At 40.6% G+C, this 15,994-nt stretch overlaps 2 protein-coding genes across 7 annotated transcripts in view; both read left to right on the forward strand.

The window, feature by feature from the left end:
* Positions 1-11,412, forward strand: part of GOLGA5 (golgin A5) — a 46,319-nt gene extending 34,907 nt beyond the window's left edge. For 4 of the 6 annotated variants that reach the window (XM_045396892.2, XM_005562056.4, XM_045396893.2 and 1 more), the window contains 4 exons: positions 4,833-5,058; positions 6,777-6,882; positions 8,567-8,630; positions 10,947-11,412. In XM_045396892.2, the coding sequence (XP_045252827.1) occupies positions 4,833-5,058; positions 6,777-6,882; positions 8,567-8,630; positions 10,947-11,027 (477 nt within the window). In that variant the 3' untranslated portion in view covers positions 11,028-11,412. Of the gene's footprint in view, positions 1-2,685; positions 2,956-4,832; positions 5,059-6,776; positions 6,883-8,566; positions 8,631-10,946 lie in introns of those variants that run through there. The other 2 variants (XM_045396894.3, XM_073998131.1) reach the window with 1 other exon arrangement.
* A 3,729-nt stretch (positions 11,413-15,141) lies between these two features.
* LOC135972042 (dolichyl-diphosphooligosaccharide--protein glycosyltransferase subunit 4) lies at positions 15,142-15,525 on the forward strand. The gene has a single exon (XM_065549269.2). It carries the CDS (start codon positions 15,215-15,217, stop codon positions 15,326-15,328), a length of 114 nt encoding a protein of 37 aa, XP_065405341.1. The 5' UTR covers positions 15,142-15,214; the 3' UTR covers positions 15,329-15,525.
* Positions 15,526-15,994: the final 469 nt, after the last annotated feature.

The raw sequence follows: 15,994 nt of genomic DNA on the forward strand, positions 1-15,994 counted from the left end.
TGACTGTCTTGTTAGGGGCTCCTGCTGCTGGTGACTTTGAGTTAAAGCCAGTGCTCATTTACAATTCTGCAAATCCTAAGACTCTTAAGAATGATGCTCAATCTGTGCTGCCTGTGCTCTGTACAGGGAACAACAAAGCCTGGGTGACAGCACATCTGTTCACAGCATGGTTTATTGAGTATTTTAAGCTCACTGTTAGAGACCTACTGCTCAGAATGAAAGATTCCTTTTAAAATATTACTGCTTATTGACAACACTCCTGGTCACCCAAGAACTCTAATAGAGTACAAGGAGATTAGTGTTGTTTTCATACCTGCTAATACAGTATCCATTTGGCAGCCCAAGGTATAATTTTGACTTTCAGGTCTCATTATTTAATTAAATTAATTAACTTTCTTATTTTTATTTCTCGAGACAGAGCCTGATTCTGTTGCCCAGACTGGAGTACAGTGGCCTGATCTCAGCTCACTGCAACCTCTGCCTCTTGGGTTTAAGCAGTGCTTGTGCCTGAGTCTCCCAAGTAACTGGGATTACTGGTGTGTGCCACCACAGCGGGCTAATTTTTGTATTTTTGGTAGAGATGGGGTTTGGCCAGGTTGGTCTCGAACTCCTGGCCTCAAGCAATCCACCTGCCTCATCCTCCCAAAGTTCTGGGATTACAGGCATGAGCCACTGCACCTGACCAGTTAATTTGAGACAAGGTCCCACTCTGTCACCCAGGCTGGAATGCAGTGATGTGATTTTGGCTCACTGTAACCTCCACCTCCTGGGCTCACATGATCCTTCAACCTCAGTTTCCTGAGTGGCTGGGATTACAAGTGTAAGCTACCACGCCTGGCTAATTTTGTTTATTGTTTGTAGAAATTAGGTCTCACTATGTTCCCCAGGCTGGTCTCAAACTCCTAGGCTCAAGTAATCCTCCCCACTCAGCCTCCCAGAGTGCCTAGATTACAGGAGTGAGCCACCGTGCCTGGTGAGTCTTATCGCTTATGACATACTTTTTATAAGGCTATTACTGCCATAGATTCCTCAATTGGATCTTGAGGCACAGTCAATTGAGAACCTTCTGGAAAGGATTCACTACACTAGATGCCATTAAGAACATTTGTGATTCATGGGAGGAGGCCAAAATATCAACATTAACAGGAGTGTGGAAGAAACTGATTCCAACCCTCAAGGATGGCTTTGAGGAGTTCAAGACTTCATTGAAGGAAGTAACTGCACATGTGGTAGAAATAGCCAGAGAACTAGAATTAGAAATGGAGACTGAAGATGTGGCTAAATCGCTGCAATCTCATTATACAATTTGAACAGATGACGAGTTGCTTCTTACTGATGAGCTAATAAAGTGGTTTCTTAAGATGGAATACACTTTTGGTGAAGATCCTGTGAACATTGTTGAAATGACAGCAAAGAATTTAGAATACTACATTAACTTAGTTGATGAAGCAGTGGCAGGGTTTGAAAGGATTGACTCCAGTTTTGAAAGAAGTTCTACTGTGAGTAAAATGCTATCAAGCATCATTACGTGCTACTGGGAAATCTTTCATGAAAGGAAGAATCCATCAATGTGACAAACTTTGTTGTTATCTTATTTTAAGAAATTACCACATCCACCCCAGCCTTCAGCAGCCACCATTCTGATCAGTCAGCAGCCATCAACATCAAGGCAAGACTCTCCATCAACAAAAAGATTAGGACTCACTGAAGGCTCAAATGATGGTTAGCGTGTTTATTTAAAGCAAGCTTGGTCCGGGCGTGGTGGTTCACACCTGTAATCCCAGCACTTTGGGAGGCTGAGGCGGGTGGATCATCTGAGGTCAGGAGTTCAAGACCAGCCTGACCAGCATGGTGAAACCCCGTCTCTACTAAAAATACAAAATTAGCCAGGCATGGTGGCAGGCACCTGTAATCCCAGCTACTCAGGAGGCTGAGGCAGGAGAATCGCTTGAACCCAAGAGGCAGAGGTTTCAGTGAGCCAAGATCATACCATCGCACTCCAGCCTGGGCGGCAGAGTGAAACTCCGTCTCAAAAAAAAAAAAAGCAAACTTGTCCGACCCATAGTCAGCCCAACACAAATTCGTAAACTTAAATCATTATGAGATTTTTTTGTGATTTTTTTTTTTTTTTAGCTCATCAGCTATCATTAGTGTTAGTGTATTTTATGTGTGGCCCAAGATAATTCTTCCACTGTGGCCCAGGAAAGCCAAAAGATTGGACATCCCTGATTTAAAATATGCACATTGTTATTTTAGACATAATGCTACTGCAGTCTTAATACACTAGAGTATATTGTAAATACAGCTTTTTTTTGTTGTTGTTTTTTGGAGACAGGATACTGCTCTGTCACCTGGGCTGGAGTGCAGTGGTGCGATGGCAGCTCACTGCAGCCTCGACCTCCCAGGCTCTAGTGGTCCTCCCACCTCAGCCCCCCGAGGAGCTGGGACTATAGGCATGCGCCACCACACTCGGCTAATTTGTAAAATTTTTGTAGAGGTGGGGTCTTAATATGTTGCCCAAGCTGGTTTTGAATTCCTGGACTCAAGCAGTCCTACCTTGACCTCCCAAAGTGCTGGAATTACACACATGAGTCACCACACCTGGCCTAAATATAACTTTTATATGCACTGAGAAACCAAAAAATTCATGTGACTGACTTTATTGCAATATTCACTTTATTCCAGTGGACCAAACCCATATTATCTCTGAGGTGTGCCTGTATATGAATGATGAAATAAGCATGTGAATAGGTGCTCAGAGTCATCACTAAGGTATACTACCACACACCCACTAGAATGGCTGAAATGGAAAAGATTGGCAGTAGCACGTGTTGGTGAGGATGTGGTGCAGCTGGAACTCTCACCCACTGCTGGTAGAAGTGCACAGCAGCACAACCACTTTGGAAAACTGGCTATTTCTGATAAGGCTAACATACATCTAACCTGTGACCTCAGGTACTTACCCAGTGTAAATGAAGACGTATGACCACAAGAAGACTTGTACATGAATATTTATAACATGCTTGTTCATAAATAGCCCAAATTGGAAACAACCCAAATGTCTATCAGCCCCTAATGGATAAACAAATTGCAAACCATTCGGCAAACTAACACAACTCAGATGAATTTTTTTTTTTTTAAGCCATATGCAAAAGGATTCATACTGTGTGATTCCACTCATAAGAAATTCAAGAACAGGCAAAACTAAATTCTGGTAATAGAAATCAGAATAGTGGTTGTCTAGGGTAATGGAAATATTCTTTGTTTTGATCTGGATGTTGGCTATACCGTCAAACATTTGTCACAATTCATTTTATGCTTAATACCTGGGTATTTCACTATATAGATTTTACCTTGATTAAAAAATCTTGAAGTATGTTGATTAGGGGATCATAGTACAATCCTAAAATTGAGCATTCTTTTAAAAATAGTAAACTTTAGTTTATACTGAAATTCCATCTGGTTATTTGTTATGGTGTGCTTAATTTGTGGGGAGTGTTGTAAAGAATTCGTAAGAAAGGAAGCTAATTTTTTAAGTGCCTGCCATATGACAGGTAGCATGTTAGGTGTTTTATATGTTAATTTAAGTAAGCATCGTATCCATGAACAAGGAAACAGGCTCAGATTTAATAGCTTTCCCAAGATATTGTAGCTAGGAAATGTCAGAGCTGGGGTTTTAAACTTAGATCAAACTTTTTTCAAACCTGTATTGATGTAGACAATGATTCTTACCCACATGAAGCTGACTTACAGTTTCATTGAGGAGGCAAAATTGACTCCCATAAAACAGCGTTATTGGAGTGACTGATAAATACCAAGACACTTACCAAGAAGGCTAAGATTAACCTGGGCTAGAGTGATTGGAGAGGACTTCAATAAAGAGTATGAAGTATGTTGATTAGGGGATCACAGTGCAATATTAAAATGGAGCATTCTTTTTTAAGTAGTAAATCTTAGTTTATATTCAATATAATTCCATCTGGTAGTTATTTGTTGTGGTGTGCTGAATTTGTGGGGAGTGCTGTAAGGGATTTATAAGAAAGAAAGGCAGGTGGAGCCTAGGTAAGAGAAGAGGACTGTTTCCAAATAGAGGAAACGTGGCCGGCAAAGCAGAGGCTGGATGAGAGTAGAGGGAGATGGTGACAGACATAGACACTACCAGATAGAACATGGAATGAAGGAAGTCGTTAAGTACCAACTTTCAACCAGAGCCTCCTAGGACAACTATCATTTACTGTCCCTAAATACCATGGGCAACAGGTGCTGTCATCTTCATGTACAGATGAGGAAACAGATTCAGAGAAGTACAGCAATTTACCCGAAGTCAAATAGCTTGAAAATTGCAGAGCAGAGATGAAAACCTCAGAGTGTGATCTTTGCACTGCACCATAACTGTTGAATGATGGAGGCTTTTGAATCCCCATTGAAAAGTATGGATTGTGTCCTCTAAACCCATGCTTTGAAATATTTTGACTGTGTTGCCTCAGTAAGAAATACAGTTTACATCCTGTCTCAATACTCACATGCACTTACATGTGCAAAACCGAAACAGGAGTTTCACAGAATTACACTTTTATATACTATGTGTTACATAAATATCAGAATATGTCCCATTCTATTCTGTTGCATTTTTTTAGATGCCGATTTTGACCCACCAAATTGATTTCATGACCCCACTGTTTTTGAAAATCACTTCTGTAGACATTGAGTCAGTATAGAGTTTAGAGAAATCCATGAATGCCACAGTTTACCTATGAAAATGTAGTAGTGTGATTTTTGTATTATAGGACTTTCATTTTATGTAACAATTTTGTGAACACTTTCTCTTTCAGCTTACCAATAAAACTTTAAGCAATAGCAGTCAGTCTGAATTAGAAAATCGACTCCACCAGCTAACAGAGACTCTCATCCAGAAACAGACCATGCTGGAGAGTCTCAGCACAGAAAAGAACTCGCTGGTCTTTCAACTGGAGCGCCTCGAACAGCAGATGAACTCCACCTCTGGAAGTAGTAGTAATGGGTCCTCGATTAATATGTCTGGAATTGACAATGGTGAAGGTAACCATAAAAGGAATCTCAAAAGAATATTTCATTCAAACATGGTTTTGAAAAATTACAGAAAGACCATTTTTATTTGAAAGAAAGTTCATCCAATGAAGGGCTCAATTTTCCATGCACTATTTAGTATTGTTGTTAGTGAACCAGATAATGGACTAGTTAATATTCCTCACTGGTATTAGACTTGGGGAAAATAGTCTGAGGATTGATAATTATATTGAAATGTCTGAGATACTTAAGAAGATGATGCTGATAAGGCGAGGAGTTCAGTAGAGAGGAGCTTTCAGGACACTTGAAACAAGATTTGCTTTAATAATCTTCCAGTAAATAGTTACGAGTATTAGAGCTAATACCTGGTGCACATAACCATATCTGTGCTCTATAATTTTAATAAAGAAATCTATAGATTCCCAACATATGTAATAAAAAATAATGTGTAAGATAGTATAAGCATCAACAGATCAGATTTTTAATCTTAGAACTTCATAAAGTCTACAAATTGTCATTCAGCAAATTTCTCAGTTCTTTGGCTTTAAGTTATTTCTTTTAACAAAAAAAAATTGTTTAAGAGATACTGGGTGCCAGGTATGGGGATGGCATTGTAATTTAAATAGGGTGGGCAGGGAAGACCTCACTGAAAAGTTTCACTGCTTTAAAGTCCCAAAAGAGGTAAGAGAGTGAACAATGAGGAGGCGCAGAAAAAAACTTTTCCAGGCAGAAAGAGCAGGCGCAAAGGCCCTGAGGCAGGCATGTTCCTGGCAGGTTTCAGGAGCAACAAGGAGGCTAGGGCCTCTGTAGACTGAGTGGAGATGACACTTGTGTAAGATGAATCCAGAGAGCTTGGAGTAGGCTGTTGAGGCCCATATGGGGACGTTTACTCTGAATGAGGTAGGAAGCCATTGAAGGATCTTGAGAGGGGGGACTGATCTGACTTGCACTTTAATAGGCTGCCTCTGACTACTGTGTCAAGAATAGACTGCAAAGGGCTAAAAGTGGAATCAGAGAGACAGGGCGAGAGGAGGCCAGAGGTGGGTGGGTAGCCATTGCAGTAATCCATGTGAGAGATGGTAGTCTAGAACTGAGTGGGATTGTGAGGGTGGACTGAGAATTTATTTTAAAGGTGAGCTGACAGAATATGCTGGCAGATCAGATACGGGGTTTGAGAGAAAGGAGTCCAGGGTTTTGGCCTGAGCAGATGGAAGGATTGGAATTGTGATGTCCTGAGACAGGGAAATGGCAGCTGAGGCAGGTTGACAGCTAAGGCAAGAACTCCAAATTGTAGTGTCAGGCAGGCTTTGGGGTGCCTGTTAGACATCCAGATGGAAGTGAATAGGCAGTTGGATGAGTCTGGCAGGGGATGAAGCCTCTGGGCTGGATTACACATTTGGGAGTCCTCTGCTTCATGGAGAGACCACCTGGCCTCACTCCTCCTCGCACAGGAACAGAGGACCCATTAACACTTAGTATTTGTAAATTTCTTAATTTTTGCTAAAATCATTTTCTTATTTAAAAAAATTTTCTTGTTGTGGATACGGACGTTTAAACGTTTATGTCATCAGATTTACCTGTCCTTTCTTTATAGTTTCATCTACTTTGGGGTGATGCTTAGAAAGTTGCCCTTGAAAATTTCTTCCACATGTAATCCAGTGTATTTCCTATTATAATTGTCTTAGTTAATTTTTATGTCAGTACACTAATTTATTTTTTTATTTAAACAGGCACTCGTCTGCGAAATGTTCCTGTTCTTTTTAATGACACAGAAACTAATCTGGCAGGAATGTACGGAAAAGTTCGCAAAGCTGCTAGTTCAATCGATCAGTTTAGGTAAGCACAGCCAGTAGGGATGAGTGATGGACCATCAGCTGTTTTTATGTTTTTCATGGCTTCAATCACAGTGACTCCCATCAGGCAGAGTCTATATTTAAAGTGACTTACTCCTTTCATGAGATTTCAGTGTCAAGAAATTATGTCAAGGGGCTGCCAATGCCTACATTTTATTGAAGATGATTAACCCTGACTTGTGTCTCTTCTTTCTATAATAAGTTCTATTTTTAAAAACTTCATTAGATTTTATTGAGAAAGCCTCTGCTTCATGTAAAAGTATCCATTTGAATGGTTTATCCCAGAATTTTATCATGTGATTAGAATAAAAGATGCTATTATATATAACTGAACAGTAATCATGGTATTATATATTTTATATAGATAACAAAATTTATGTTTATATGTAAGTTTTTATATTAGCAGACATCTGCCTTATCAAAAAAAGTACTTTAATAGTTTACATATAGCCTTGATAAGGTTCTTGTCTAAATAACCTACTGTGCCTTTTTTCTTTGTAGTGTTTATAATGAAAAGTTTTAATGAATTATGGCATAATCTTTTTATACCTTTTTGTGTCAGAATTGAGCTGTTGTATTAAAAATAAGAAGAATGATATACCAAGATGACTGAAGCCTCAGAAATAGGGTGCCACAGCCATTATCTCCAAATCAAGCACATCTAGTTCAACTATTCATTTGTTCAACATACATAGTTGTTTGAGAACCTGTGTGCAAGACATTGTGCTAGTGGCAATGAAAGAAGCAGAAAAAGGGGTATTTGCTTCTACATGTACCTGTTTTGATAGGGAAAAAATGTTGCAGAGGCATAATAGGTCTGGACAGTATATTGCTTCCACACTATTTATTCAAATGCATGAGTTTTTATAGTTTTGTACCTTTTAGAAGCATGTATCTGTGCAAAAGCTTCTAGATTGCTATTTACAGGTTAATGCCAACCAGACTCTTTCTTTCCCCAGTCACATAGTTGGCACCCACTTTATCTTTCGTAACTTCTTTAATTCCACTAAAAAAGATTTAGACTGGGTGCGGTGGCTCACGTCTGTAATCCCACCACTTTGGGAGGCTGAGGCAGGCGGATCACCTGAGGTCAGGAGTTTGAGAGCAGCCTGGCCAACATGGTGAAACCTTGTCTCTACTAAAAATACAAAAAAATTAGCCAGGTGTGGTAATAGCGGCATGCCTGTAATCCCAGCTACTCGGGAGGCTGAGGCTGGAGAATTGCTTGAACCCAGGAAGCGGAGGTTGCAGTGGGCAGAGATCGTGCCATTGCACTCCAGCCTGGGCGACAAGAGTGAAACTCTGTCTCAAAAAAAAAAAAAAAAACAAAGATTTAGAGAGGGATCAAGTTTGCCTCCTACAATTGTGGCCCTAGAATTAAGAGAAATACCTGTGCTGAAGTTTTAACAGCCAAGCCCCAAATAATGATAAGGGCATTTTATCATTTCTATATTACTATTTCTATATTACTATTTCTGTGACATTTCTATATTACTATTTCAAGTAATCATTTAACAATCTGCTATAAAAATTATTCTTCTGTGGTAGCCACATAGTTTAAATGAGTGAAATTTATCAACATCATTAGATATTGCCAGAGGAAGATTTGTTTTGAGTGTGACTCTCTTCTCCTCTCTCCTCTCTCCCCCATACCTGTGTCTGCACAGTATTCGCCTGGGAATTTTTCTCCGAAGATACCCCATAGCGCGAGTTTTTGTAATTATATATATGGTAAGTAAACTTGTTTGAATAAACAATGCTGCATTTGATTTTTAACTAGTTTTGTGTTTTTTTTTTTTTTTTTTGAGATAGAGTCTCACTCTGTCGCCCAGGCTAGAGTGCAGTGGCCGGATCTCAGCTCACTGCAAGCTCCGCCTCCCGGGTTCACACCATTCTCCTGCCTCAGCCTCCCGTGTAGCTGGGACTACAGGCGCCCGCCTCCTCGCCCGGCTAGTTTTTTGTATTTTTTAGTAGAGACGGGGTTTCACCGTGTTCGCCAGGATGGTCTCGATCTCCTGACCTCGTGATCCGCCCGTCTCGGCCTCCCAAAGTGCTGGGATTACAGGCTTGAGCCACCGCGCCCGGCCTTTTTTTTTTTTTTTTTTTTTTTGGCTGCTGATCTTATTGATGTTTTAGCAATCAATTTTTTTTTTTGAAACAGGGTCTGGCTCTTGTGCCAAGGCTGGAGTGCAGTGGTGCGATCTTGGCTTACTGCTGCCTCTACCTCCCAGGCTCAAGCCATCCTCCCACCTTTGCCTCCTAAGTAGCTGGGACTGCAGGCGTGCACCACCACGTCCAGCTAAGTTTTGTATTTTTTGTAGAGATAGGGTTTCACCATGTTGCCCAGGATGGTCTCAAACTTCTGGGCTCAAGTGATCCTCCACCTTGGCCTTCCAAAGTGCTGGGACTACAGGCATGCGCCACTGCACCCAGCCAGCAGACAGTTTGGAAAGAGAGAACTCAGTTTTAGTAATTAAGATTTCTTTTGGTAGAGTATAAATTGACAATTCATTATGTCTAGAATATAAATTCCTCAAAGACTCTTCCTACAAATGAAATTAACTTAAATGCAGTCTAATAGTTACCTCCATTTTAAAGCCCTTCTAATGATAAAAACAATTTGAATACAAAACAGTTTTTTATCTTGATGTTGTACAGTTGCTTTAATTGTTTTCATGGGTTTTGCTTTATTTTCTAAAAGAGCCTCAAGGTTGATTTACTTTCTCCCAGATTTCTTGCCTCTAGTAAAATGGTTATGGTAGTTTGGATGCCATTTCGCATGTACTGTGTGCCTAAGAAGGCTACTATTTGGAGTGGGTATGTTTAAAAGTAGTTGGGTTGAATTAAGATGGGCTGTTTTCTTGAAAAGAAACTTCTTTAAAATGAAATGAAATTTCTTTTCTTTAAAAAGAAATTTCTCTGTGATCCACTAGAGGGAAGAGTTATTCCTTTAAATAACAGGTTTTGTATTTTTGTTTTGTTTTGTTTTGTGTTCTGAGACTGAGTCTTGCTCTGTCACCCAGGCTGGAGTGCAGTGGCATGATCTTGGCTCACTGCAATCTCCGCCTCCCGGGTTCAAGCGATGCTCCTGCCTCAGCTTCCTGAGTAGCTGGGGCTACAGGCACGCGCCACTGCACCCAGAGAATTTTTGTATGTTTAGGAGATGAGTTTTCACTATGTTGGCAATTTTTGTGTATTTAGGAGATGGGTTTTCACTCTGTTGGCCAAGCTGATCTCAAACTCCTGACCTCAAGTGATCTGCCCGCCGCAGCCTCCCAAAGTGCTGAGATTACAGGCATGAGCCACTGCACCTAGCATAATAACAAGTTTTTAAAAAGAAAAGCGTGGGGAGTACAAAAAAATTGAATGCTATCAGAAAGCATTCAGAATGTGCCCCAGAGGGGTTGATTTCCCAGGTGTTAGTGATTATGAGTAACACAGGCACTGTCATGAGGTAGTGCCCAGGAGATGTGATTTCTGGCACACTACAAAGTGGTGAGGCTTTGTAGTCCAGCCCGGGCGACAAGAACGAGTGGAATCTTGTATCATTTCAGTACTGCCATGAGGGAATTAAATTTGTCACTGTGGATCGTGTTCTGGGCCCTATGTCAGCCTCTGAAACCTGACACATTATTCCTGTCTAGAATATTTTCCCATCTCTTCTTCACCAAACATTGGTTAAACTCTCTTTCAAAATACCGACTATAACTGTTTTAAAAATGTTTTCTAACCAACTTCACGTGTATCTAGCAGTTTTAATCACTCTGCATTATAATCACCTGATTGATTATTTTGCATACACATGCATATTGTGAATGTGTTAAAGTTCAGGGCTTACTCCTCTAAACTGAATTCTGTAAGAGTAGCAAGTCTTTATTACCCTCCATTGCACTGAGCTCATTTAGTTGTTTCTTTCATTCATTCCTTCATGTGTCCCATAGGGGATACTGAGGCAGGTAAGACATAATGCCTGCCCTCGGTGTACAGTGGGCCTTTGGTAAAGATTGGTTTATTGGCTAATCCACAAATTGCTTTTTCTTTCTCTAGGCTTTGCTCCACCTCTGGGTCATGATTGTTCTGTTGACTTATACACCAGAAATGCACCACGACCAACCATATGGCAAATGAACCAAGCCCAGTTGTTGCAGTGATTGGTTGTCTTTTTGTAGACTTGGGATCTGCAAGAAGGCCAGTTGCCTAAAATTTCTGAGAACAGTGCACAAGATTATTTTATCACTATAAGCTTTTAACTTTTTAAGTTATTATACAAGTATTCTACCTAAATCTTCCTATTTCCTTTAAATGGTAAGAGTTTCTAAAACAGACAATAATTTAACAAGCTCAGCTCTGCTTTTTCTGAGTTCAGTGGTCCTAATATATATGTAGAGAAAGCTGCTGGGGTTGTTTATCTCTGTACAGACCATCTGTATGTTAGGTGACATTGATTATGGGTTATAATCAGGGAAACTAATTGTATTTAGTGACAAAAATAAAAAGTTTTCTTTTTTGATAATTCAGTCTGCTTTTGGATTTTCATATATTTAACTTTGCAAAGAGAGATTTACTTTTTACATGTTATAGGCCTGATTGGTGTAAATCTTTTTATAAATACATAAATAAAAGAAAAATGTGCATTTTTCTTTTCTAAAATAATGGTTTTTTCATCCCCATTAAACAAGACCTTTCCAGGTGGACTTTAGTGTATAGAACCAGAAAGAAAGTAGCTGAAGTCACTTGTTAGTAATTCTTAGTGTTTGCCACTTCTTTCCAGTGGACGCTCCTGTCTTCCCCTTTCCATCTCCTTGTGCTGTCTTTCTCAGATTCTTACTCACTCATTGACTTCCTCCTCCCTTTTTCCTTTTCTCCAGCCTATACATTGGGTTAGCTCATGATACTCATAACCCCTGCTTGTAGCATTTAGGTATCAAATCTGCCTTAGCAACCTGTGCTTTTTTAAGGTACTCTAGTGCAGAGATATTCTTCAAAATGAGACGTTTTGTTCGAAAATGTCCATTGTGTTGTCTCTTTTACATTGGGTCCAATGTATTATCTGTTTTGACTTTCATCTACATGTCTGAATTCTTTTTATTTTTTAAAGAGACAGAGTCTTACTCTGTCACCAAGGCTGGAGTTCAGTGGCACAATCATAGCTAGCTGCAGCCTCGAACTCTTGGACTCAAGTGATCCCCCGGCCTTAGGCTTCTGAGTAGCTGGGATTACAGGCTTGAGCTACCACACCCAGCAAAGAGCAGTTTTAAATTTTGAGGTGTCCAATTTGTCAGTTTTATAATTTTCTTGTTCATACTTTGTCTTCCTATCACAGAAACCTTTGCCTAACCCAAGGTTACGAAGATTTTCTCCTATCATTTCATCTAGAAATTTTATGCTTTTAGGTTTTCCATTTAAGTTTATGATCCATGTTGAATTAATTTTTATATCTATACATCCTCCAACTTGATTTAAACTTTCTCTTTTTTTTTTTTAATTTTTAGAAATGGGGTCTTACTGTGGCACCCAGGGTAGAGTGCAGGGGCACCATCATAGCTCACTGCAGCCGCAAACTCCTAGGCTTAGGCAGTCCTCCCACCTCAGCCTCAAAAGGAATTGTGACTACAGGCATGCACCACCACGCTTGGCTCATTATTTTTTTTCTTTCTTTCTTTTTTTTTTTTTTTTTGTAGAGATAGGGTCTCACTATGTTACCCAGATTGGTCTCAAACTCCTGGCCTCAAGCAGTCCTCCCACCTCGGCCTCCTAAGGTGTGGGAATTACAAGCGTAAGCCACTGTACATGTCTGAATTCTTAAGTCGTTCTGTCACCCGGCTACTCTCTTCATAAGTAATTAATATATGTGGATCTTGGGCTGAGCAAGGGCTTAGTCCTTCCTATCAGGGGGAACATCTTGGGAGCAGTCTGCTTGGTGCCTCACTGAAAGCCTGACTGAAGTTTCTACTCTTTAAATGTGTCTCCATCATGACTTTAATTGACATAGGAGCCCTATAAATTCTTCAGAAGTTCTGGTACACTATTAGATGTGTATGTTTCTTATTTTTCATCAGAAAATGAAGTTTTAAAGGTCATCTTAAGTATGTTTGGGCCTTTTTTTCCAACTTGGCATGGGTGAAAAATGCAGCAAGTTCCCCATCATATGAAAGCAGATGTTGGGATTGGAGGTACAGGCACATGACTAAGTCTGTCTAGGACTTATGGCACAGTCTTACTCAGGTGTGGTAGCCCATTACTGTCTAAGCTGTTAAGTCAGGGCTGCTCTCAAACAGAATAGAGTAACAGTTTAGTCTTGTGAATATATTTTATTTTATTTTATTCTATTCTATTCTATTTATTTTATTTATTTAATTTATTTTATATTTTATTTTATTTTATTGTTTTATTTTATTTTTTATTATTTTCGAGACAGAGTCCCACATTATCTAGGCTGGAGTGCAGTGTTACGATCTTGGCTCACTGCACCTTCCACCTCCTGGGTTCAAGCGATTCTCCTGCCTCATTCTCGCGAGCAGCTGGGATTATAGGCATGTGCCACCACGCCCGGCTAATTTTTGTATTTTTAGTAGAGCTGGGGTTTTACCACGTTGGCCAGGTTGGTCTCCAACTCCTGACCTCAGGTGATCTGCCCACCTCGACCTCCAAAAGTGCTGGGATTACAGGAGTGAGCCACCACGCCTGGCCTTGTTAATGTATTTTAAAGGTTTGGTATTTTTTCCCCTCTCTTCTGATTTGGAAATACTTCTGGAAAATGATTAAAACCAGGTTACAAACTTCAAACAGAAACAGCACATGCTTCATCATCAGGTATTGCCAGACTTTCCATCTCCGTGGATGTCCTCCTGGCTTTTGTTGAGCTGTCTCTAAGTCCTTCGTTCAGTCTTTAAACATTCTTGGCTTTGGAAATAGTTTGACAGCGTGCTTCCGGGACTGTTTTCTGCAGTTACTTAAATATTTAATTGGGTTTCAGTTTCAGGAATCTTGACTACTAACAAACTAGGCAGTTTTTTAAAGTGCTACCATTCACTTATCCTCAGATGACACAAAACTTTCTTGACCTAATTAAAGGGGTTGCATGAGAGCAGAGTTTTTTCCTTCTCAAATTGATGTATTTATTTAAAGACACTGTCAATTGTATGCATATATTTACACATACATATATATTATCAGAGCTCTTCTGCTTTTTATTTATAGTTGTCAATTGGAAAATAAGATTATTCTAAAATTTCCCTTTCTCTAGACTTTCTGCTTACTGAAAAACACCATTTTGGGCCAGGCGTGCTGGCTAACACTTGTAATCCTAGCACTTTGGGAGACCGAGGTGGGAGGATCGCTTGAGCTCAGGAATTTGAAACCAGCCTGGGTAACGTATTTTTAAAAAATAGAAAGAAAATGCCATATTTATTTCTATGGAACAAAAACTTCGAAGAAAAAGCATGGATTTTATTAAAATATGGTGGAAATAGGCTTTCCCTGTTAACCCTGTAAATGAGGGAAGAGAATGTCTGGTCAGGGCAGTTCAGCTTTACCTTAAAACTAAGACCCATCTCACCCTGTGGGGCAGGGAGGTGGAAGCTGCTTAAATGTGTCTTGCTGGACTCCAGCTCCCTGGTGTAAGAGGCCAGCTGAGTGTTGGAAAGGCTGGTATGGGTGTCTTGGTCTGGTCGGAAGTAGAAGGAAAGGACTGGTAAAGCCTCAGGGGTAGTTAAGGACTAAAGACCTAAGGGACCTCAGGCTCTAATTGGCCAGAAAAAAGAAATACCTGAGAAAGGTGTCTTTGTGGCTGTTCTGCACACATTGAGACTGATACTATATTCCTATTCTTTCCCGAATGAGAAGAACATGAGTTAAATGATTCTGAACTTAATACTTCTTTTTTTGGTGGGCGGGGGACGGAGTCTTGTTCTGTCGCCCAGTCTGGAGTGCAGTGGCGCGATCTCAGCTCACCACAACCTCCGCCTCCCGGGTTTAAGCAATTCTCCCTGCCTCAGCCTCCCAAGTAGCTGGGATTACAGGTCTCTGCCACCATGCCCAGCTGATTTTTGTATTTTTTTAGTAGAGACGGGGTTTTGCCATGTTGTCCAGGCTGGTCTCAAACTCCTGACCTCTGGTGATCCACTCTCCTCAGCTTCCCAAAGTCCTGGTATTAAACAGGCATGAGCCAATGAGCCCGGCCCCAAACTTCCGTACTTCTAATCGGCGATCTGCTTTCGAGACACGATAAAAACACACAAACGGAAGTTCCGGTCCAGGTCTCCTACCTCGGGCTTGTTCGCTGGCGGCGTCGGAGCCGAGCCGGACTGGTCAGGATGATCACCGACGTGCAGCTCGCCATCTTCGCCAACATGCTGGGCGTGTCGCTCTTCTTGCTTGTTGTTCTCTATCACTACGTGGCCGTCAACAATCCCAAGAAGCAGGAATGAAAGTGGCGCTTTCTCCGCCCCAGGGTTCCAGGACATAGTCTGAGGCAAGATGGAGGGTATGAGGGGCCTTCACACTTCACTTCATCCCTTCTACCCATCACAACATACAAAGCAACTACACCTGGATTTTTCCAAACAACTTTTATTTCCTCAAAGTCTTCCTTAATCCTATGGAACAAGAAGCTGCCACTGAATAGGGCCCAGTATAGGGGCTTGCTTTTCTACTCCCTCCCCCCAATATAAAAATATAGGTTTTTTGTGTGGTCAAAAAAAAAAAAACACACACAAACACCTCAAAATAAGTGAAACTCTCTCATAAGCACACTTGAGCGACAAGCATGCTACATATGGAAGGCTTATTTATAGAAGATGTCTCAAGGAGAAAAGTGGGTAGTGAAATAATTTTGTTTTAAATCACGATAAGACTGCAAAGTAATTTGAATTATGAGGACCCTTTGTACTAGCCACTGGAACTGGGGATAGAGTGGTCAGCAACCACAGAGTCCCTGCCCCTGTGGAGCTTTCACTGAAGTGGTAAAGACAAGACTGCAAACATACACATCACGTCACTCAGCATTAAGTGTATGAAGAAAAATAGAGTGGGGTGAAGGTAGAGAGTAGGTTGGAGGGTAACCAGCAAAGTTCTCTCTGCAGGCAGAGCATGAA

Source organism: Macaca fascicularis, chromosome 7 (genome assembly GCF_037993035.2).
Source record: "Macaca fascicularis isolate 582-1 chromosome 7, T2T-MFA8v1.1".
Taxonomy (NCBI): Eukaryota; Metazoa; Chordata; class Mammalia; order Primates; family Cercopithecidae; genus Macaca; species Macaca fascicularis.